Source organism: Heterocephalus glaber, unplaced genomic scaffold (assembly GCF_053883595.1).
Source record: "Heterocephalus glaber isolate CG9 unplaced genomic scaffold, H.glaber_assembly_v1.0 deba00001452, whole genome shotgun sequence".
Classification (NCBI taxonomy): domain Eukaryota; kingdom Metazoa; phylum Chordata; class Mammalia; order Rodentia; family Bathyergidae; genus Heterocephalus; species Heterocephalus glaber.
Window position 1 is genome coordinate 15,612,984 of NW_028258302.1, and position 24,382 is coordinate 15,637,365.

At 44.5% G+C, this 24,382-nt stretch overlaps 1 protein-coding gene across 7 annotated transcripts in view; it reads right to left on the reverse strand.

The window, feature by feature from the left end:
• The window catches only part of Arid1a (AT-rich interaction domain 1A), an 87,672-nt gene extending 63,398 nt beyond the window's left edge, over positions 1–24,274 (reverse strand). For 3 of the 7 annotated variants that reach the window (XM_021263121.2, XM_087215488.1, XM_004850663.4), the window contains exon 1: positions 22,303–23,496. In XM_021263121.2, the coding sequence (XP_021118780.2) occupies positions 22,303–23,430 (1,128 nt within the window). In that variant the 5' untranslated portion in view covers positions 23,431–23,496. Of the gene's footprint in view, positions 1–22,290; positions 23,497–23,738 lie in introns of those variants that run through there. The other 4 variants (XM_087215489.1, XM_021263120.2, XM_021263119.2 and 1 more) reach the window with 2 other exon arrangements.
• Positions 24,275–24,382: the final 108 nt, after the last annotated feature.

Below are 24,382 nucleotides of genomic sequence, written 5' to 3' on the forward strand. Positions count from 1 at the left end.
CCAAAACAACTTTTTAAAAAATTCTTTCAAACTTCCATAAGTTTCTAAATTGAGTAAGAGTCCATTTCTAAGATATCACCTCAACCTGAGGAAATTCCCAGAAGGGGCTGCATCCAGATCTCAGCCTTAGACCTACCAAACACTATATCAAAAGTGCTACATAGGGCCGGGGATTTAGCTCAGTGGTTTCGCTGCCTGCTGCGCAAGCACAAGGACCCGAGTTCAATCTCCAGTACCAAGAAAAAAAAAAAAAAGTGCTACAGAAAGGCCTCACTCACTTCCTGGCTCAAGAGATAGGCTCTTGTACTCTATCCTTCCAGACCAGAAGATCAAGAAACTCATGAAGGCAAGGAAAAAAGAGACTAAACATGGAAGAAACATTGAATCATCTAGCAAAATTCAAACAGATTATGAAAGCCAACTGTAATAACCATCTCACAGCTGTCCACCTCAAAGAAGCATGCCAGAAAAACCACAACCAGGTGGTTGCTATTTCTTTATTCTTCTTTAGCACCAGAAACAGCCCTTCAAGTAAAGCAGCCAGAACACCAAACTAATGAATTTCTCAACAAATAATAAAATCTTTTTCATCCACAATGCTTTCATTAGCCACCTTTACAGAGGAAAGGCTCTTCCTAAAGTGAAAATAACTTCTTTTCTAAAACCACATTTAGCTAATCAACTTTCACCTATTTCCAATGAGTTATAAAAGGCTCTAAGGAAACCAAACAACTTTTGGGGAGAAAAAATCTTCAGGTATTGCCTAAAATCTAGAGCTATAAAAATAATAAGGCCAAGAAGACATTAAACAGGATGCCATCTGATAAAATGAAACATCCCGGAGCCGGGGATGTAGCTCAGTGGTGCCACCGCCTGCCTTGCAAGTGCAAGAACCTGAGTTCCATCCCTGGTAAGAAGAAAAGGAAAGAAAGGAAAAAGAAAGGAAGACAGACAGACAAACTTACATCCCCTTAACTCTCAAGGTAAGGCAGAGAACTAATCTGGGAAGAGTACTAAACTGAGAGGCAGAACATTTTTTTTGGGGTACCAGAGATCAAACTTGGGACCTTGGACTTGCCAAGCAGGTGCCGGAACCACTGAGCTAAATCCTGGACCCTCAGATGTAGAACCTTTGAATTTCAACACCAATTCTCAGACCAGTGTCCCAGAAAGGCAAGCAAAGCAGTGAACCTCACTGTAACCCAACCTCCTCAGCTACATAATCCAATCCCACTCCCCAGATTATGTATACATCAGCAGCTTCAGGATGGAGCCAAGGAGCTGCATTTTTAATCTTAGAAGACACTAGTGTCCAGTCTAGGAACATTTGGATTACATGGCCTCTCTCCAAACCTCCTTCCATCTCTAGCACAGAGTGACTCTAAAACTCATACACGTGTTTAGTTTCCTTAGCCAAGCAGTGATCTGAAGAAGGTAGTGGCTGGCCAACAGAGAAAAATCAGGAATGTGCCTCAGAATCCCAGATTTCCAAATAAGCAGCATTTTCAGCCAAAGCCAAGCTTTCCCAAACTCCTGTAGTAGGTTCCTGATGTGTTCACCTGAGCATATACCAGTAACACAGCATATGCTTTATTTCTTGTTTACTAGTTTACTATCTGTAACCTTGACTAGAATACAAATATAAATTCCAGGAAGATTTTATATATATATATGCATGCAAAAGAAATTTTCCTAAAGAGTCAAAGAGGAAATTGGGTATGGTGATCCATGCCTGCAATCCATCAACTGGGAAGCTAAAGCAGAAGGATTGAGCATTAAAGCCAATCTGGGCTACACAGTGAGACTCTGTCTCAAAAAACCCACAAAAAACAAAAAATAGACAATAATTACCATATTAGAGAGAATGAAGAAACTTTAAAAAGAAACTTCACAGGCCTTACAATTTTTATCCCCATTCATGCTAAAAGGAAATACTCTGGGGATGTACATGGCCAGTCCTAGGGAGTGGTTTAAACATTCTCCCAAGCAGAGCCTTCCACTCTTTTGTTTTTTAAGTTTTCTCATCAAGAAAATACAAGTACTGGCTGGGGATATACTTCAGTGTCACCGTGCCTACCTTGCAAGCACAAGGTCCTGAGTTCAATCCCCGATACCTCCCCCTCCCAAAAAAAAGTTAAAAAAGAAAATGCAAGTGCTGGCCATGGTGGCACACCCTGTAATCCCAGCACTAGGGAGCCTGAGGCAGGGGGATTCCTGTGACTTCGAGGCCAGCCTGGACTACACAGTGAGTTCAAGGCCAGCCTGAACTACATAGTGAGACCCTGTCTCAGAAAAAAAGAACCACCCCCCAGAAAAAGAAAATACAATAGTACACTAACCTTTCTTACCTTAAAGATAAGAAAGTATCAAACCCCTATGTTTTTTCCTATTCATATATACCTGAGATACATTTTAATTTATATGTTAGGCACATTAAGAGATTAACAACAATAACTAATAATAAATACAAAAATTACAACAGTAAGGGCCGGGAATTTAGCTCAGTGGTTTCGCAGCCTGCCGTGCAAGCGCAAGGACCCAAGTTCAATCCCTGGTACAAAAAAAAAAAAAAAAAATTACAATATACTGCAATGAAAGTTAAGTGAACATGGTCACTCAAAATACAGACTTTTCTATCCATCTACTATTTTCAGACAGTTGACTGCAGTTAGCCAAAACTGGGGAAAGTAAAATCACAGATGGGGGGGCTACTGTAATAGCACCTCAGGGGTGAATGCAATGAGTTAATAAGAAAAAAGTACTTTTCCTCAATCTAGCTGGACATGCACCAGGCTCAGAGAACTTGGATTCACTGACTCCTACACCTGAAATAGTCTTTCTTCCCCCGGATTAGTACAGCTCAGTCTTTCCTATCAGTATCACTTCTGTGTGGCCATCCCTGGTGAACTCATCTAGAATTTTAATCTTGTAAGCTTCTATACTTGGTACCTGCTTAACTTTTCTCCTGAACACTACATGCTTTTCTTGCTTATCTTGTTTAATGTCTGTGTCTTAGATTAGGACATAAACTCCAAGAGGGTGCTTTTGTTTAATTCACTGCTGTATTGCTGTGTCCTACAGCACCATTAGCTATCACCACTTCACACATGACCCAAATTTCTAGCAGTAAAGTTTAGAAACTGTAACAGTTAACATCTCCTCCCACACACTCAAGACCAAAAGCCCAAAATAGTCAACTAGAGGCTAGTTGACAATCAAATGAAGGTTATCCCCCTACCTCCTCAACACTGAGGATTGAACCCAGGGCCTCATGCATTTTACGCAAGCACCATACCACTGAGCTACATCTCTAGCCTTTGTACTATTGTGCTGGCCCAGAGAAAGTTGTACATTTTGTTTGTTTCTGATACTGGGGATCAAACTTGGGACTTTGCACTTGCAAGGTATAAATAAATGTATAAAAATGCCCTTTTTTGGTGTCACAGCAGCTGTAGTGCTACTGCCATTTATTACCTGGGGAGCAGGATGCCAAATGTCCTCTGATGCAGTTCCACACAAAGAGCTTTGCTGAGAACAATGAACTCTTGCCCATCATGCCTCAGATGGACAATTTCCTGTAACACTTAACTCAGAAGAGGCTAGGAATCAGAACTGATCAGAACCCAACAGTGTAAAAGCCACCCCAGCCAAAGTGAGTGGGAGAAAAAACATTTTTTTTATTATTTATTTATTTATTTATTTTGGTACCATGGATCGAACTCTGGTCCTTGCGCTTGTGCAGCAGGCAACGAAACCACTGAGCTAAATCTCTGGCCCAACATTTTTTTATTTTAAAAAGTAGCTGGAAGATAATTTACTGAAGGAAATACTTTTCCTCTAGTGCACTTATTATAATTTTAACTATACAATTATTTGTTATAATTCACTTACATATTTCTTTACAACTAGAAGGTACTCTATGGAGGCAGGAATTATAAAACCTATGTTCACTTTTTGATAGCACTGCAAAAGTTCTATAACTACTTGTTGCATTAACATAAGCAACTAGATGCAGGTACAAGTTATTCAAAAAATATTTTGATGCTGAGGATTTAGCTCAGTGGTGCTGCTGTCTGCCTTGCAAGCACAAGGTTCCAAGTTTGATTCCCAGTACCCCTCCCCCCAAAAAAGATTTTGCCATAAGACTTCTTACACTGGCCAGTCCTCAACTATATTATGCTTTAAATTACACAATTTCAGCACAATAGACAATAAGTATTTATTTATTTATTTATTTATTGGTACTGGGGATCGAACTCGGGACCTTGCACTTGCAAGAGGTAGGCGGCAGCACCACTGAGCTAAATTCCCGGCCCTAGACAATAAGTATTTAAAAAGTATTTATCCTTGGAGCCTGGGGTTTAGCTCAGTGGTGCCACTGCCTGCCTCACAAGCACAAGGTCCCAAGTTCGATCCCCAGAACCAAAAAAAAAAAAAAAAAAAAGTGTTTATCCAGAGAATTCTTGAGAAATAGGGAATATGAGCAAAGTCTGGGAAATTTTGATGGTACTTCTGAAAAAAACCAGGTTGATACACTGCATCTTAGTACATGCAAATTCAGTACTTGCAAAATTCAAAAATTCAGCCAGACATGATGGCTCACACCTATGATCCCAGTAGTCGGGAGGATTGCTGTGAGTTTGAGGCCAGCCTAGGCTACATAGTGAGACGCTGTCTCAAAAAAAAAAATTAGACCATGTTACCCACACAAGGGGATATGGGTTGACACCAACAGAAGACACTTGCTCCCACAAACCATCCTCTAGTCCTTCTACTAGGGAAAGGAGCTTGGTGTCGATAGACCACAAGCCTGACCAAGTGTGGCAGTTCTGATGTCTTCTGCCCTACGTATTTCTCATTATTTATCATTAAGTGACACGGTACACTTAAGGAATACATGGAGAGGCAATGGTCAACTGACCTTCAAACAGAGCTTCACCTCAGAACATACATTCCAAGTTTTCAACCATGGTAACACTGTTAAATCTCGCCTAGTTCCAGATTAGTTTCAGGAAATACTCTCCATCTTCCATATTAAACACGATTTGCAGATAAGTGTTCAAAACCAAACAAACAAGTAAGGCAAAAACTCCCCCTAGGCATAAAACTCCAAAGCTTCATTTGCTCTTTAAAAGCTCTCAAACAGTCCCCCACACTTTGTGCAGTGCCAGAGATTTAACTCAGGGTTCTCAGCACACTAGGGAAGTGTTCTACCACTGAGTTATACCCAACCCTAAGCTGTGCTGAGATTACAGGCATGTGACACCATACTTGGCTCACCTCCATATGTTTTTTTTTTTTGGTACCAGGAATCAAACTCAGGGCCTCAAGCCTGCCAAGCGGACGCTGTGCTGAGCTGCATTCCCAGCCCCTCTCCCATGTTTGTTTGTTTTGAGGTACTAGGGATCAAACTTAGGACCTTGGGTTTGCAAAGCAGGCATGGTGCAACTGAGCTAAATCCCTGGCCCTCTCCCATATTTTTAAATTTCATTTTCAGCCCCAAACTTTGGCTGGAATTGCATGGGTTATGCAAAAAGATGTAAATTTCTCTAAGTACACATTTCTACTTTCTGCTAATGTTCTTCTATATTAAAAAAGGTATTTATAGGGCCGGGCATTTAGCTCAGTGGTTTCGTCGCCTGCTGCGCAAGCGCTAGGACCCGAGTTCAATCCCCGGTACCAAAAAAAAAAAAAACACAACAAAAAAGGTATTTATGATATATCACTGAGATGTAGGAACTTGATTTACAAGCAGATTCTTTTGTCATCATGTTTCTACATCAATCCAATCAAGCACTGTCTTTTATTGATTGATTGATTGATTGGTACTGAGGATCGAACTTGGGTCCTTGTGCTTGCGCAGCAGGCGGCAAAACCACTGAGCTAAATCCCCGGCCCAAGTACTGTCTTTTAATAATGATATCAAGAAGCAGCAGCACTGCCACTGTGTTTATTTCATTAATTCTTAGAGTTGCCTTGGACCATTTCCCCCAAATGCCAAGTCTTTCAGTAGGACCAACTAAGTCACTTTGAACTAAAGCACAAGTATGTAAGTGTGACCCAGCCTTAATAAGGCAACTTTTCTAAAATTATAAGTACCTCCAAATCCTCAGGATTTAAGGTTAGCAATTTGGTGAATGGAAATTCAGAGAGCCCTGAAAATTCTCCAGCTTTTTTCAAAGCTGGAAAAGTATGCTGGTATAAACTTCATCTACACTATTGTCCAGACAAATGTATAGAGGAGACCCTGGCTTCATAATTTACACCAGAAATAGATTGGACCAGACCAAAGTTACCAGCTGTCTTTCCAGAAGCTTACTGTCTTCTTTATTTGTACTCTGGCCAGTATAATTACATTGGGATGGATACTTGGTGTATTAAACTATGGTAATCAGCCAACACCTAACCTTCCTCTCTCTCCTTTCGTCCCCCTCTCTGGTCTACTCTGACGCGTGCGTGTGTGCGTGTGCGTGTGCGTGTGTGTGTGTGTGTGTGTAGTACTAGAGATTGAACCCTGGGCCACTATACTGAGCTATATTCCCAGTTAACTACCCACCCCACCCCCAGTTTTTTTGAGACAAGACCTTGCTAAATCAGCTGAATTGTCTGAGCTGGGCTTAAATTTGTGATCTTTTTGCCTCAGCCTCCCAGAATGCTGGGATTACAGGCCAGGCTTCCTACTTTCTTTTGAAATTATCTTATTCAAGTCACAAAGAATTTTCCTTTGGAAGTGTCTCTGGGTGGATGAATCCAACTATCTCAATCTAATTTTATTTTAACCCAAAATACCATAATGAAACCACTATTGGTCACTTGAGGTTTTACATTGGGGTTTTTAAGAAACTAATTTAAAGCTGCACTGAGAATGCAGAGGACTCATATGACAAGTTGGAAAGAAAAACAAGAATATTATAAATCTGTCCTGAGCCAACAGAATCCCAAAAACACATAAAGGAAAGCTAAGAATCTGTTTCTAGACCAAAGATAACAAAGTGAGAAACAAGAAGAGGTAGAAACCATTTAGGAACCTGTGTTTATTATTAATTAGACAAAGATACTTCCTGCTTCTACCTAATCTTTCCAACAGAGGTAGAAGTAAGCAGGTACTAGGAATCTTCACTGAAATAATTGTTTTAAAAGTGGTATATAAGGGCCGGGGATTTAGCTGAGTGGTTTCACCGCCTGCTGTGCAAGTGCAAGGACCTGAGTTCGATCCCGGTACCAAAAAAAAAATTAAATAAAATAAATATTTAAAAAAGTGGTATATAAACTGTATCCCAGGTCTTCTGCCTGCTCTTGGTGGTAAAGTTACTAACTGGGGCTTCCCTATCCTTTGCATACTAGTAACACAGAGGTAGGCACCAGTGAGATGATGAAAAAGGAAGAAAAACAAAAACAAGTTACAGAGAACATAAAGCTAAAAAAGCAGAAGGGTGATAAGAGTTTAAAGCACATTCATACACACAATATATATATGATTCCCCCCATTAAAGTACTCATCTGTATAGGCCAGGTGTGGTGGCACATGCCTGTAATTCCAGCACTCAGGAGGGTGAGGCAGGAGAATCACCATGAATTCAAGAAGAGCATGGGCTACATAGCAAGTTCAAGGCCAACCTGAACTACATGGTGAGATCCTGTCTCAAAAACTAAATAAATAAATGAAATAAAGTATTCATCTGTACATACAAACACCAATTCACAGATCAAACTGCCAGCATACTGCTTCCTGGAAACCATTACACCTTCATCTTAGCCAGGTCCCAGGGATCACAGCTATGTTCCTCAGGCAAGAGGGCAGAAAAGGCCCAGTGGTAGAATAGTTGTCTTTAACAGGAAGGTGAGATTTTCAGAAAATCCAAGTAAACAAGAACATTGGTCCTCCACTTGGTCTGTTCATGTTTGTTGCACCTGACAATTTCCCTAACTTCCATTTTTGTGCCAAGCACAGTCCTTACTCATTAAGTCATACAACTGAAGACAGGTCTTGGCGTCAACGTCCACTCTTTAGAGAGGTCGGTTCCACTTCAGAGATGAGGTGACTTGTTAGGATTCTACTCAGTGGGCAAACCTGGTACAACTTTACAACAAGGGAAACAAGAGGAGTTGGGAGTGAGAAACAGGATACAGACAGTTCACCAGATCACCAAAGGCCCTGTTCTCAGGTCAGGTGGCCAGTACAAGAAGGAACATCACGGCAAATTAGTGCTCCAACACCAGCTTTTTCTTTTTTGATACTGGGATCGAACTTGGGACCTTTCGCTCTCAAGGCAGGCGGTGGAACCACTGAGCTAAATAAATTCCTGTCCAACACCAGCTTTTAAGTGGCATTTTCAGGAATCAGTTTCTTAAGCAAACTTTAGGGACACCACCACAGTCACCATCCTAAAATTATGTTTCCCACCTTCATCAAACTCCCAGAACCCCAGATCCAAATTACTCTTGGTCTGTTAACGTTTATTAACATGTCACCCTCACGCCATCTCACCAAAGTACCTAGAGAAAGAAAAATGGAAAGCAGGGAGACTCCAAGTCCCATAAATGAGCAGATGTTTTGTCACTACAGTTTATCATCATTGGATAATAAATGATCCACCTGAAAAACTGGGCTGAATATTCCAATATTGAATTCCTATCCCAAATGTGATAGTATTTGGAGGTGGGGCCTTTGGGAAATAATTAGGTATAGATTAGATCATATAAGTGGGCCCATGATTAGATTAGTACCCTTTTTTTTTTTTTTTTTTTGTTCCGGGGATTGAATTTGGGTCTTTGCACTTGCAAGCAGGCGACGGAACCACTGAGCTAAATCCCCGGCCCTAGATTAGTACTCTTATAAATGAAAGAGGGCCCTTACCAAGAATCAAATCTGCTGACACCTGAATCTTACTCTTCCAACCCTCCAGAATTATGAAAGATGTCTATAGTTTAAGCCACCAAGTCTACAGTACTTACAGCAGCCCAAGAAGATTAATACAATCCCCAACCCCAAACATTTAAGTCTTTTCTCCATCCAGTAACACTTTCATCATAGAAGGGGGACATATCAGAAACACTAGTCTCTAACTGGAAGCCCCTCAAGTAATTCAGACATAGCCTGCAGTCCACTTGCGTATAAATACCTAAATTCAGTAGTTTTTAAACTTGAGTATGCATCAGAACACCCTGGAGCAGAGTTCTGAATTCAGTGTATCTGGGCTGAGAATTCGCATTTCTCAACAGGACCCAGGTAATCTGAGAATCACTGCACCAACCATCTCTCAAACGTCCACACACTAGGACAGCACTCTACCATTAAGCTAAACCCTCAGTCCCTGTTAAAAAGAAAACACTTATAAAATGCAGATGTGGGCTGGGGATTTAGCTCAGTGGTTCCGGCGCCTGCCTCGAAAGTGCAAAGTCCCCGAGTCTGATCCCCAGTACCAAAAAAAAAGAAAAAAGAAAAATGCAGATGTAACTAACAACAATGGAGTAGTTTATTATTCAGTAAAACCAACACTGTCTTTTTATTTGTTTTTTTTTTTTGGGACAAGGTCTTGCTATGTAGCCCACATAGCAAATTCACAGCAATCCTCCAGCCTCAGCCTTCTGAGGGCTGAAATTATAGGCATGTGCCACCATGCCCAGCTCTCAATATTATCTTTAAACATTCAATTCTCTCCAGCACGGATCTCTACCAGGCAGGGGGTCATGTTAGAATTTTATTTGATTAACAAAGCTTCACATCTTATCTTATTTACTACAACCCATATGGTAGGTATTTTTCCTGATTCTATAGTTGTTAATACAGATTGAGAAATTAAGTGACTTGTCTAAAATCACACAGCCTAAGGGAAATTTAAACCTAGGCTGTAGAGTTGGCTCTCTTATGAAACTTTGTATGTAGCACTCAACCTTATGTGTTCACTTTCCCCAAATGACAAATTAAAACAACACCACTTTCTTCTCCAGCAAGTGTTCTAAGTTTCTGGGAAGTAAAATTACTCTGCAAACATTTTCATAACACAGGTCACTCAGACCAAAGTGACTATCTTACCACCCCCCTACCCTCAAAGATCTCTCCAGAGGTGAGGAACTAGAGACTAAATGCTGCCAGTTCTCACCACTGGGATCACAAGGCAGCTATAAACCAAGTGTCACAACTACTCATTGGAAATCTAGAATAAAATCTTAAATGGGAAGGATGGACAGGACTGAGATCTAGATGTGATGTTAAATTGTAACTAAAGGCTTTTCAGTCTTTGACCTTAAGAGATCCAGACAATTGCAAAAATAACTTCCCAATCAGTCTTGGTTCTTGAATAATTTACTTTGGAGAAGCAAAATTAGTATTTTAGGCTGGGCATGCGGTTCAGTGGTAGACAATTTGTCTAACATGATGAGCCAGACTCTAGGTTTGACTCCCAGCACTGTAAGGTAGGGGTAGTATTTTATAGTGTCATAGGTCTGAAGAATCACATTAACCTTGAATCAAATTTCAACTCTTGGGCCAGGGATATAGCTCAGTGGTGCCACACCTGCTTGGCAAGTACAAGGTCCTAAGCTGTTTTTTTTTTTTGGTAGCGGGGATCAAACTCAGGACCTTCCACTTAGGAGGCAGGCAGTGGCACCACTGGCCCTACAAGGTCCTAAGTTTGATTCCTGGTACTAAAAAAAAAAAAAAAAAAAATTTCAACTCTCAGTGAGTGTGGTGCTGCACGCCTGTAATTCTAGCACTCCAGAGGCCTCCTGAGGCAGGAGAACTGCAGCAAGTTCCAGGATACCCTGGGCTACCAAGTAGTTCAAGGCCAGCCTGAACTACATAGTGAGGCCCTGTCTTAAAAAGAATAAATAAAAAAAAAAAACCAAATTTCAACTCTTATCCTAAACTAGCCATTTTCCTCAGAGCATATTTTAATAAATAACAGAATCCACCTCTTCCGTAGTTTTAAAGTTTAAATGAGGAAATTCATAAGAGGACCAAAATAGTACTTAGCTCAATGCACACACTCAAACACATGGTAGCAGCTACAAATACTCAACTCCAGTATACTGCCATTTCAATTTTAGTATATGTGCTGCCGAAGCAAACTATACTGCCATTTCAAAGTCAGGATCTCAATGAGAATCCCTAGCCCAGGACAACTACCTACAGAATCTCTCCCCAAATCCACTGGAATATAGTTTCCTTTGCCAATCCAGATTCCTAAATATATAAAAAGTTAAAAATTGGAGATGAAAATCACATTATTCAAATTTGAATTACAAAAAGTTTCAGACTCCTGAACTAATGCTGGACCAACCAACCTATGAATTCCTCAGGACTATAAAAGAATGTTGCCCAAAGGGTAAGAGAGACCGCCAGCCAGCCATCTGCGTTTGCCAGAGAAGACATGGTAATAAGCCATAACTAATTCCCAGCATTTCTGCCCAGGTGACTGGTTCTCTAAGGACAACAGAAAGTTGTCCTATCTACCCAGGAAAAAGGGAAAAATCAAGAGCCCAAAGGCATGTCTATTTTCTCCAAAAGTATCCACCCAGCACAATGTAGCCCTTAATCCTCTACTATGTGGCCAAACTCATACTCTTCTTGAGTCAGTTGAGAACAAACAGCTGGGCTCAAATGCTCTCATGCAGGGCAAGCTGTGAACTCAAGGAAAATAGGCAACATAAAAACACCAAGAAAACGTAGCAAATGGATTTTTAAAATAACTGGTATCATATTGACCCCCAAATTCCCCCACTGCTACCATAATGGGGCTAGATCTTAGGGAAAAGGGAGGATTCCCTTTGAACAGAGATTCCTATAAACAAGCAAGCTGAAAGCTAACAAATTTATAAGTAAAAAGCATACAAAAATCTTGGCTGCTGGTGATAAGCCACAGAAAATCATGAATGTGCCAGTGCCAAGGAGGAGGAAGTCTAATATCTAGCATTGCAGACTTGGGAACACAGAAGCAACAAAGCCATAAGGAAGCCCAAATGCGAATGAGAGGAAAAAAAAAAAAAAAGGCACATGGCACATTTCCTCTTCTTATGGGTGGCAATTCAAGCAGTGCTCTGGGGCCTGCACAGCACACAGCCCAGTACAGTATCTAAAGCCCCTTAGTATTTAATATCAACACAACTTCCTGGAGGACGACAAAAATCTGTCCTGGATTACTGGGTGATTTCTAATAGGTACCATAACCAGCCCTAAGTCAACATTTTAGGGATCAAATTTCCTACTGTGCAGCTTGCTGGAATCCATTCCTGGCAACAGACTTCTTCCCATTTCGGTCTACCCTTAGAAATGCAGAAGCCACTGGGAAATAAAGATTCAACCTGTCCCAAGACAATCTTCTAGCTATGCACAAATGACTAACAAAAACAAATTCACTCAGATGTCTCTTCACATTCAATAAAAAAACTAATTCCATCCATCTAAATGGGAGAGCAACAATTTCAGGGAAGAACAGTCAAATTCAGTTAAGTCAATGTTCACCCTAACCTGGATTTCTCTGAAAGCCTAGGATTGACTAAGGAGTTTATTGCAAGGCACTGCACACCTACTGTGCACAGCAGATGAACTATTATTCCCCATTCTGAGTTAGTAAAGACCTGATTTTGCAAAATGACAAGGTAAATAAAGAAGTTGGAAGAAATACTGCTACATTACTCAAGGCTCCACATTTACAGTGGTACAGAATGACACATCCTTCTCTTTCAAGAGGAAGCACTGTAGTTGCCTGGCACTGAACACCTCATGTATCCTGTTAAGCATCCACTGATGGCCCTTGACAAGTGCCAGGTACAACCACACAGACCAGCAGGTAAAGAGAAACCCAAATCACTATATTTCAGGGGCTCCATAAGGAATAAGCATGTGTTTGCAGCATTTATGAGCTTCTTAGCCACAGCCAACATAATAAAAACAATATTAAAGGCCATTTCTACGAACAGATGGGCAAACCACATATGTACAGGCTTATTCAACCCATCAACACTCAATGTAAGGTCTACTCCAAGCAACTCAGTTTGAGCACAACTCCCTGCTCTTCAGAAAAAGCAGCAGTGTAAGAGTCCCAACAGGTACTTCATGACTTGTTTTAAGAAAGGTCAAATAATGCTGCCAAGAAATAAAATCCAGTCTCACTAACTAAAGTTGAACCACTGTCACTGCAGAGCAGTCCAAGAGTACACAGCTCTGAAGGGCACATCACCTTCCAAACTCGGAATTACAATAGTCCCTGAACTGACCAAAAATTTAGCAGGTTGTACCAGAGGCTCTATGTAGCCACAGGAACCACTAAGACCCTGGAACTACTCTTTTTCAGAGACTTTATGGTTAAAAGTCTCAACTCTCAAGTCACTGGAACACTGAGACCACTACAGGTCAGGAACGGCTGTGCAACCTGGATTCTATAGAACCCATGGAAGCCAGGTGTGGTGACACACCATGTCACAAAATTAAAAAATTTATCCCGTTGTTTTTTTGTTTTGTTTTGGTGGTACCGGGATTGATCTTAGGACCGTGCACTTGCCAGACAGGTGAAGCAGCAATGAGCTACATCCCCGGCCCTCAAAAATAAAAAATTTAAAGAGTTGGGGATGTAACTTGATGCAAAGGCCATGGGTGGTACATGCCTGTAATTCCAGCTAATTGAGAGGCTGAGACAAGAAGATCACAAGATCAAGGTCAGCTGAGACAACTTAGCAAGCCCTTGTCTCAAAAAATAAAGAATAGGGCCGGGGATTTAGCTCAGTGATTCCGCTACCTGCCTTGCAAGTGCAAGGACCCGAGTTCGATCCCCAGTACCAAAAATAAAAAAATAAAAATAAAGAATAGGGCAAGGGATTTAGCTCAGTGGCACCCCACCTGCCTTGCAAGTTCAAGGTCGTGAGTTCAATTCCTGGTACCAAAAATAAAAATAAAAAGAGACAGACATGGTGGTGCATGGCTGTAATCCCAGCACTTGGGAAGCTGAGGTAAGAGGATCACTGTGAGTTCAAGGCCAGTCTATACTATACAGTGAGACCCTGTCTCAAAAAACCATAAATAAATAAGCAACCAAGCAAGAGAGCTGGGGACATAGCTCTGAGCAATCCCTAATACTATAACTAAATAAATGAATAAATAAATAATAAAAACAGTGGAACTTAAGAGTAGCACTATAGATAAAAGACAAACTAATAGTGTAACTTTTTCCTTCTTGAATATTTTAGCTTCACAAATACTACATCTAAAGAGCTGTTCCAGGTTAACTCTGTGATTGCTGTTTGTTTTTGAACCCCTGCAACCCATATATTTAGGGCTTTGTAAAGTTTTCCAAATGTGTGCACATAAGCTTGCCTCCCCAAGACTAAATTCCTCTGAGGCAAATATTGCCTTTACTTTTTAAATCCTTTCCAGTACCTAATCAGTATAATTATATAGGGCTATTTCCCACACCCAGTAGAATCTCCAGAGCTCCGGCCTAGAAATAATGTGCTCAGCATGCGGACCCAAGTTTCTGTGGACTTTTGTTTTTTTGAGACAGGGTCTCACCATGTAGTTCAGGCCAGTCTTGAACTCTGAGCGATTCTCCTGCCTCAGCCTCTCAAGTGCTGGGCTTGTGTTTTGTTTCAAAATAAACTCCTTTGGTAATCTAGCTGAACCTAAAAAACTATGATCAGGGCCATAATTACATTCACATTCCAAAAAGATACTTTCTGTTAAGAAAATTGATGTCAGAGTTGGTGGATTTAGTTTTAAAAGAGACCCAGAAGGTAAATCTGGTCATTTCACAAAGCTACCAAACCAGAACACCAGACAGCTAAAATGTTCACAGATTATTCTTCTTTCTCCATAGAAAAAGTACGTCATTGGGCTGGGGATTTAGCTCAGTGGTTTCAACGCCTGCTACGCAAACTCAAGGACCCGCGTTCGATCCCTGGTACCAAAAAAAAAAAGTATGTCACTGAAGAGACCTAGAAATATTTTTAACCCTAAAATAGCAATTTCAAAAACAAAGACTAGGGCTGGGGATGTGACTCAGTGGCACAGTGCCTGCCTGGCAAATGTGAGGTACTGAGTTTGATCCCCGTTACCAAAAAAAAAAAAATACTCCAAAAAACAAAGACTAAATCTACTCACAAAATTCTTCAAATAGAATCTAGAGAATCCCCAACAACTGGACTCTGTACTGACTCAGGAAGGGGAATAATTTTAATACATAAATGATGCAGAAAAGTCCAGTAAACATTATATAAATAAAATAAGACCTGGGCCTGGGATTTAGCTCAGTGGTTCCGACACCTGTCTCGAAAGTGCAAGGTCCCGAGTTCGATCCCTGGTATAAAAAAAGACCTAGCCAGGCATGGTGGCACATGCCTGTAATCCCAGCACTTGGGAGGCTGAGGCGGGGGTAGTGGTAAGTTCCAGGCCAGCCTGGGTTACAAAGCTAGTTCGAGGCCAGTTTGAACTACATAGCAAGACCCTGTCTCAAAAAACAAAAAAAACATACAAACAAAACACCAATCCTTGGTTTGTGGGTAATGTTTTGTTTTCTTTTCTTCTCTTTTTTGGGAAGTAACCCTAGAGATTGGACCCAGGGCCTCACCAAGCTATATTCCCCAGCCCTTTTTACTTTTTAAACTTTTGAGATAGGGTCTCATTAAGTTGCTAAATTGCCCAGGTTGGGCTAAAACATGTAGTCCTCCCTGCCTCGGCCTCCTAAATTGTTGGGATCGAAGATGTATACCACCACGCCCAGCAGGTAGTGGGTTTGTAATCCTCAGCAGAATTGAGGGGTAAGGATGACACTGAAATTGCATTATGTTTTTCTCCTTTCAAGTATTCCAGGGCCAGGTGTAGTAGTGCTGGCCTGTAATCCTAACACTCAGGAGGCTCAGGCAGGAGGATCATCATGAGTTTGAGGACAGCTTGGACTACACAGTCAAGGACAGCCTGAACTGCATAGTGAGACCCTGTCTCAAAAAAAAAAAAAAAAAATTTCGGGGGCTGGGGATTTAGCTCAGCGGTTTCGCCACCTTCTGTGCAAGCACAAGGACCCGAGTTCGATCCCCAGTACCAAAAAAAAAAAAATCAAATACTGTATTCCAAAAATATAAACCCAATCCAAAAAAGCATCACCAAACTATAAAACCTTTCTAAATAAGCAAGTTTTTAATTTTATTTATTATTTTTTTGGTTTGAGACAGTCTCGCTATGCAGTCCAGGCTGAACTTAATATGTAGTCCAAACTGGCCTCAAACTAGAGGCCCTCCTGCTTCAGCCTCTATAGTATTGGGACTACATACATGTGCCACAAAGTCCATCTCTAGGAACAAGGTTTTAAAAGTTAAGTGTCATAAACCAAACTTTTAGAATACACTTTCCGTACTCAGGACCTTGCACTTGTGAGGCAGGTGCGGTGCCACTGTGCTAAATCCCTGGCCCTACAACCGGATTTTTTTTTTTTTGGTACCAGGGATTGAACTTGGTTCCTTTCGCTTGCACAGCAGGCGGTGAAACCACTGAGCTAAATCCCCGGCCCCTCTACAACCAATTTTTAATAGGACTTCACATGCCTTGAACTTAGCATGAAGCCAAGGTCACAAAAGTTTCGTATTGAGGCCAGATCTTTCTATTTTAAGTCACTTTTAGATCACCTCTTTATCTTTCTTTACACTCTCAGTCTCCTCACCCAGCATTACCCTCTTCCTTATCCCTTAGTGTTGTTCACCAATGTTATTTTATTCTACCACATGAGGGGATTAGCATTATCTTTCCTTGAAAACTGTTTATTAATTTGCCTGTCAAACATTCTATAGAGCCGTTTACATCTTACTACAGAAACCTCCTGGGTACATATTGACAGCTCAGCAAGTATTTACACAAAGCTCTGAAACATTTGGTTCCCTTAAAGAAGCTGCTGCATCAAGCAAAGAATTATCAAATACCTTTCCTTCTACCTTTTCCCTCCTTTATAAAGAGAAGCTTCCTTCTAGCATAACCCTAATATGCCTAAATTACACTCCTAAACCAGGAGGACAAAATGGAAATTCAGGTGTGTGGAGAAAAAGAAAGAATAGCATTTCTAGGACCACATGCCTAATACAACACGTAGTTTTTAAGTGGGTCTGAGGAGAGACAGATACATCTATGAAACTGACCCTGAAACACAGCTTTGCCTGTTCTAAGCTCCAGAACTTTTGCTCCTCTCTCAATAATACTTACAGGGCAAGTCCAGGCACTCAGATTACAACCAACTGCCCAAACCTGACCTAGACCTGCCGAAACACCTAAAAAAGTCTTAACAGCTAAATGTTACCTCTCCCCACCTCCCTAACCCCAAACCAGTGTTAAATTTATGAATAGCCACTCCCCCTCCCCCTCCCCCTCCCCATGATAAAGCCTCCTGGGGAACTTGAAGGAACTATTTTTCAAGTCTTTAGTGAACTCCGCCCAATTTTTCAATTAATACTTGATGTTTTAAAACTACCAATCAGGTGGGATGACTAGTGACAAATTAATAGTTTTGAAGCAACAGTCTGGTAGGGTTTTTTTTTTGGTAAAGGTCCACAGACCACTGCAAGCACCCAACTGTTCAGTTTATTCCTGTGAATCCTCAGAAGAAAACACCCTTGAGTTCCTTAAACTCAGGGGAAGAAAGATGGTTTCAAGATCCCTACTGAAGTACAGGAAGAAAGGCTGGACATGGTGGTGCACTCCTGAAATTCCAGCATTCGGGAGGCTGAGGCAGGAGGATCACTGAGAGTTCAAGGCCAGCCTGAACTGCATAGAGACCCAGTCTCAAAAAAACAAATTAAAAAAAAAAAAAGTACAGGAAGAAGATGCCCTTCTAACAAGCCAGTTATGAAAGCATAGGCAGATGTGCAGCATCACAGAGTAAGAAGGTCGTGTGCTCCTATCAACTTCATTTTACTGGTAAGAAAATAAAGAGCTAGCAAATGACTTGCCCCATGTTACACAGCTTAATCTGGAGCTTCACATAATAGTCAAGTCTCTTCTCTCCTCGAGTCCTGTATTTTTCATCCCCACCACTATGCAACACACAACTCAATTTGTATCAGTATGACAATGACCAATCTAAAGAAAAAAAATTGAGAGAGAGAAGCTAGAGGAATCTGGATTCCATTCCAGACCCCTAAGTATCATAGCATATTGGCAGGAAAGAATTATTCATCAACATTGTATGTATGTATGTATGTATGTATGTATGTATTTATTTTTGGTACCAGGGATCAAACTCAAGACCCTGCACTTTCGAGGCAGGCGCCAGAACCACTGAGCTAAATCCCTGGCCCCAACATTTTATTTTTTAATACCAGATTTTAACCATATTTGCATGCTTCAGTTGCTTCTAGAATTTTGAGATCTGAAGCCTATTAGGGGAATGGGAGTAGGAGAGGGCCCAGTCTAATATGTTAGCCTATTCCCACATTAAAAAGAAAAAAATTCTACTAACTTCTTTGTGAAAGATCTAGGTATCACACCCTACAGGAGCCAACCAACATATGAATGTTTAATGCAATCCAAGACATCTTGTTACAACAGGTGCTGCTTGTCATGGTTACTCTGTGTCACACAAAGGAAGGAACCTTAAAAAAAAAAAAAAAGGGCCTCACAGGGATCAATACAGAAGACACCAAAGTGGCTGCTTGCTTTTTTTCCCATACCACCATTCTCCAACTCCCATCACCTCCAGTTCTCTCATGAACAGCAGAGAAACAGGAATTCCCTATGATGAAAAGTGCCATCTCAGTGTGGTTTTCCTGGTCCCTCCTTCTTGAGAGTACTCCAAGAGTCCTGTATTTCAGCCAGCCCAGAATTTCTGCCAGTAGGCATTCCCATAATGAAACCTAATTCCTGTATCTGTTTCCCAGGAGTTAGCAATAATCATCGGGTATGTCCACAGCAGAAACTAATAGTCAAACATCGACAATCAATCCAACTTGATCCTAAGTTACATATTGTATTTCATTTTTTACCATGATAAACAAGTACTACTCTCAAGGTATTACTGCTGAAAGTATTTTAAATAAAAAGACACATGTTAAATTCACTATTTCATGAGTACCAGGATTAGACACCTTGAGACACAATACCACTTAAGAAAAAGATAAAGGAAGTTTGTCTGATGAGACTGTCCTACCTCCTATGAAAAATACACTTACCTAATTTTTATTTCATAAAAGCAGAGTAAAATTAGAACACTGTCACCTTAGCTATATCAATAATGCGTCGGGGTAAAAATATTTTTTGGCAGTACTGGGAAATGAACTCAGGGCCTTTGCACTGAGCTACATTCCCAGCCCTGTCCAGCCCTGGCTAAATTGTTCAAAGTGGGATTGAACTTTCAATCTTCCTGCTTCAGCCTCCTAGAGTGCTGGGATTACAGGCAAGCACTACCATGGCTGGACTGGAAAAATATATTTAATCTAAGATTGGGCTAAGGGGAAGAAGGGAGCAGATCCAAGACCATATTATCTAGGGCCAGGGATCTAGCTTAGTGGTTCCACCACCTGCCTTGCAAGCACAAGGTCCCGAGTTCGATCCCCAGTACCAAAAGAAAAGACTATATTATCTAAGAACTGCTGGGCTGGGGATTTAGCTCAGTGGTTTCGCCGCCTGCTGCACAAGTGCAAGGACCTGAGTTCGATCCCCGGTACCAAAAAAAGAACTGCTAAAACCAAGGCATCATGGTGTGACAAGAGGTTTATCCTCAAGTAGCAAAGAACTCAAAGCAAAATTTACACTCTTACACCTCTGACCTAGACTACACACCTGAGAAATCCCTCAAAACTAAAGCGCGCACTCTCGACAAGTGAATGCTCACCAGCCCATTCCCTCGGTATCAGGGGAGTAAATAACTGAACTGAAATTGAATAGCAATCTACTTTGTAGAGTGCTAGATCTGGTGATATTAAAGCAGGATCAGGAAATTATCCAACAGCAGCACTGACAGGCTTCTCAACAGGGACAGTATCTATCTTCCTATTATTTACCTAGGACAGAACAGAGAATAGTACCTAAACACATAGAAAATACTCAATTATTTAATAACTAAAAGACAACCATTATACAGCAAAACTTGGATTAAAACAAAACAGAACTCTGCCCTAAATATCTCCAAACCAACAGAACGCAAATCAATTGTGCTTTAAAAATGACCCTTGACTTACCCCAAATAATTTCCTCTAATAGTTTTCAATAAAAGTAAAATTTTTCAGCAAAACAGAAAGACAGGGGAAACAAGTGTAGATTACAGAATGACCGAGAGACAGGAAGATAGTTTGTCTTCTAAGACAAATCTTACCCTCCAGGCCTCATAAAAACAATTTAGCATTTTCCCATTTTTCACTCAGTTGAAGAACATCAGGGAAGATACAGAGTCAAGGCAGAGCTCTATGCCCATTACAGTATATAACACAGCTATTTTCAAAATCCCAAACTCACTAGAAGAATAGAAAAGTAGTTTTAGGATAGGAAGAAAACACAACCACTTATTGCCTTTGTCCTAAGTGAACAAAAATCTCCTAGCACAATGGTACAATTGCTGTGAATGAGGGCATGCGAGATTTCCCCTCTTTGAAAAGATACATGGTTTCATGGAATACCGGATATTCCTGACTAAAGCACTGATGAACTAAGAAAACTAAATATAAATAAAATAGAATGTATTAGAAGTTACCTAAAAGTTGTAATTTTTAAGCTAAACATAAGTGTCATTGTGAGACATGTCTTTACATCTTGTAAGACAGGAAAAAAATGAAACATAACTTAAAATGGAAATTGAAAAATAAGCCAATCTATTTCAAACCTCTAAAACAACTGATGACAAAACAGAAAATTAGTCTTTTCGATATTCCAGGAACAAACCGCCGATTTCACTAAACCAAGCCTTTAGAAGGACTGAACTACTCCCCCAAAGTTCAATTAACAAAAGAAAGTATAAACAAGATTCAACATGTAAACAAAGAATGAGACCAGCCTTGCTTACAAGGGAGCACTTGAACCTAATGTGAAATTCTCGCAGCCCCCAGTTCTAAACAAACATAACAAAAAACGTTTTCTCCCCCCATACAGATTTCCACATTTGCCACTCAATAAAAAGCCCAGTAAAATAATTTCAGCTCTGCAAAGTGAACAGTGTCAAAATTACTCAAGACAAACGCATCTTCAGAGCCATCAAAGAAGTCATTTATACTATTAGGAAAGTCACAAAACCAAAACAAACAGCAAACCCATTGTAGAGAAAAACTCAGCTACTGTTCTGACAACACAGAATCTATTTCAGGCTGCATAAAACATAACAAGTAAAATAAATCCAAGGTACAAGCAAAACACCACTGCCTCCTCTTTTGTTTCAGGCACAATGTAACAAGGGCAGCCTGTCTGGGGCTCTGTTCCTGCTGATACAGTATTGCTGCTTAAACCTCCCTCTTCAAGGTCACAGCCAATTTCAGCTCTGAAATAAAAAGGCAGATAGTGGCACCGATGGTTTGGGTTATCACTGGCAGAAAAGCAGAGTGTAAAAGTTTATGAGCTCATCAGGATTGTTGTACCATTACATCAGAGGCAATTATAAATGGCCAAGAGCAGGAGATGGGGAGCCAATCAGATCACAGATAGGATGTCAACCTAAGACCAACTGTCTCCTGGCTTTGACAGAAGGATTTTACCTCCATAATTCAAATCCCAAACCAAAGCAATCTGCACTTACTACTCCAATCACTCAGCTGTTTACCACCACTTCCAGAGAGGCCCAGGCCACTGGGCCGGCAGAGACTACGGCAGGAGATGGCACTGACGGCCCTGGGTGAACCCCTGCCGGCCGCTAGTTGCCCCCAAACAGGACCCCGGTCTCCCTCGAGCCCGAGGGGCCCCTCTCTGAAAACACACGGGGGGGGGGGGGGCAGGCTCAAGGAAGGCAGGGGAGGGGGGATAGAGAGGAGCGGCAGGTGAGCAAGGAAACGTTCGCCCAACTCCCGGGCTCCTACAGTTGCCTACACCCTTAACCTGAGCCCCAGCACCCCCTCGCCCAGGCCAGGCCCTTCTGGGCACACTCGGCCCCGCACCCCCCTGAAGACCCCTAAAGTTCGAAGGGACCGGGCGAGAGAGAGAAGCAGAACAGACACCTCCGGAGAAGCTCCACACAAAGACCGAGGGAGGGAAGGAGAGGAAGGCAGACAGGCAGCCATTTTAAGAGAGAAGAGCCAGACAATGGCAGCTCCCCGGCAGTGGAGGCCCGGGACTGAGGGGAGCCCACGGCCGCGGCCCACTCCCCGAAGCCGCCCCCCGCCCCGGCCCGGCGCCCTCCCCACCTGGCTCGGTACCTGCGGGGTCCGGGCGAGCGGCTGCCCCCCGCCGCCGCTGCTGCCGGGGCTCATGGGCGCGTGGTGGCTCCTTTGTTGGGCCCCTCCCGAGGCGGCGGCCGCCGCCGCCGCCGCCGCGGCCCCCCAGCACTGCGAGGCCATGTCCGCCGGGCCCTTGCCCGCGCCCCCGTCCTGGGGCCCGCCGCCGTAGTCGCCCGCCGCGTAGCCCTGGTAGCCCCGGGCCGAGCTGGGCGACGTGAGCAGTTGGTTGAGGGTGGGGGTGGCGGTAGGCTGGGGGGTGCCCCCGCCGGCCGCGGAGGGGCCACCTCCCCCCATGGCACCGAAGCGCTGCTGAGCGAAGGACGACGACGACGAGGAGGCGGAGGCGCTGGAGGAGGGAGGCGGCTTGGAGCCGGCGGCCGCCGCCGCGCCGGAGCCCGGAGTGCCGCCTCTCGGGGAGCTCAGCGCGTAGGCCTGGGGGGGCGGGGGGTAAGCGCTGCGGTTGGGGTAGTAGGAGTTGTACTGGTGGTTGGGGAAGCCGTGGTCGTGCGAGTTCTGCTGGGGCCCCGCGTATGGCTCCAGGCCCCCGCCGCCGCCGCCGCTCTGCAGCGCTGCCAGGCCAGGGCTTTGTTGTCCGCCATGTTGTTGGTGGAAGACGGCGGCCGCGGCGGCGGCCACGGCGGACGGGCTCCGGCCGTAGGGCTGCCCGAAGCCGTAGGCGGGGGGCGGCAGGGCGGCCGCGGCCGAGTGAGGAGGCGCCCCCACCCCATCGCTGCTGCCGCCGCCGCCGCCACCGGGCGGCTCTGCGAGGTTATTGTTCAGGGCGGGCCTAGGGCCCGCGTTCCCGTTCGAGTTCTTCAAGTCCGTCTCCGCGCCCGGCCCGCCGCCGCCGGCTCCGCCACCCCCATTGCTCTCGGCCCCGTCCTGCAGCTCCTTTCCCAGCGACTGCGGCGGCCCCACGGCAGGGCCCTCGCTCTCCTGCCCGCCGGCTGCCTTCATATCCCCGCGCTCGGCCGCTGCTGCCGCCGCCTCGCCCCCCGCCTCCTCCCGCTGCTGCTGCTGCTGCTGCTCGGCTTTCTTCAGCTCCGAGGGCGGCGGCGGCGGGTTGCCCAGGCTGCTGGCGGCGGCGGGGGCGACCTGCGCGGCCATGATCCCCGCTGTCTCGTCCGCGGAGAGACCCGGCCCTGTCTTCGTCTTCTCCCCCCCTCCCACCCCGCCCCGGGGCCGAGTCCCGCGGGCCGCCCTCCCCACCCGCCCGGGCAGGCCTCGCGGGGCTCCGCCGCCGCTGCTGCGCTCACTCGCTCCTCTCCCCCCCGCCCCGCCGGCTCAGGCTCCGGGCTGGCGGCGGCGGCGGAGGAGGAGGAGGCGGCGGCGGCCGAGGCGCCGACGACTCAGCTGCTCCCGGCACTGGTGGCTCGGGACCCGGCTCTCCCGGCTCATTCCCCCCAAGCCCTTGCCTGGGAATGAGGGGGGCGGTGGAGGCTCCGCTCCCCAGGGCCTGGCCCCGCTGTGACTCTCCGCTTTCTGCTGCCGGAGAAAGGAGGAGGGAGGAGGGAAGGAGCGGGGGGAGGGGGCGGGCGAGAGGGAGGGAGCGGGGGAGGGGGCCGGGACGGGCGGGCTGGAGGGCGCGCGGCGGCAGCCCCGGCGCCGGGAGGCAGAGTCCGGCCGAGCGGGCGCGGTGCCCTGCCTCCCCTCCCTGGCCGCGGCTCGGCCCGAGGCTGCTGCGCGGCCGCGAGCGGGCGAGCAGGCGGGCGGCCGGGCTGAACGGCTAGAGCGCCCCGCTCTCCTCCGAGTCCCCCTCACTCCGACACGAGGCTCAGCACTGCCATTTTACCCAGCGCCGTCGCGGCCGCCTGGAAAACCCGGAGTGGAGCGCGGAGCGGGCGCCGGCTGTGGAACGGACTCGCTCCCTTCCCCTCACAAAGAAGGAGGGGAGAGAACGAACCGCGGCGGCGGCAGGCCCTCAGCCGCTCTCGCTGGGCTGCGCCGCCGCCGGAGGCTTCGGGGAAAACCCGGCCCGGAGCTCGCGCCTCTCCGGAGCCCGCGCCGCCTCCCTCGCGGCGTTCCTGTCCTGGCCTGTCCCCTCCCGGCCGCACCGAGA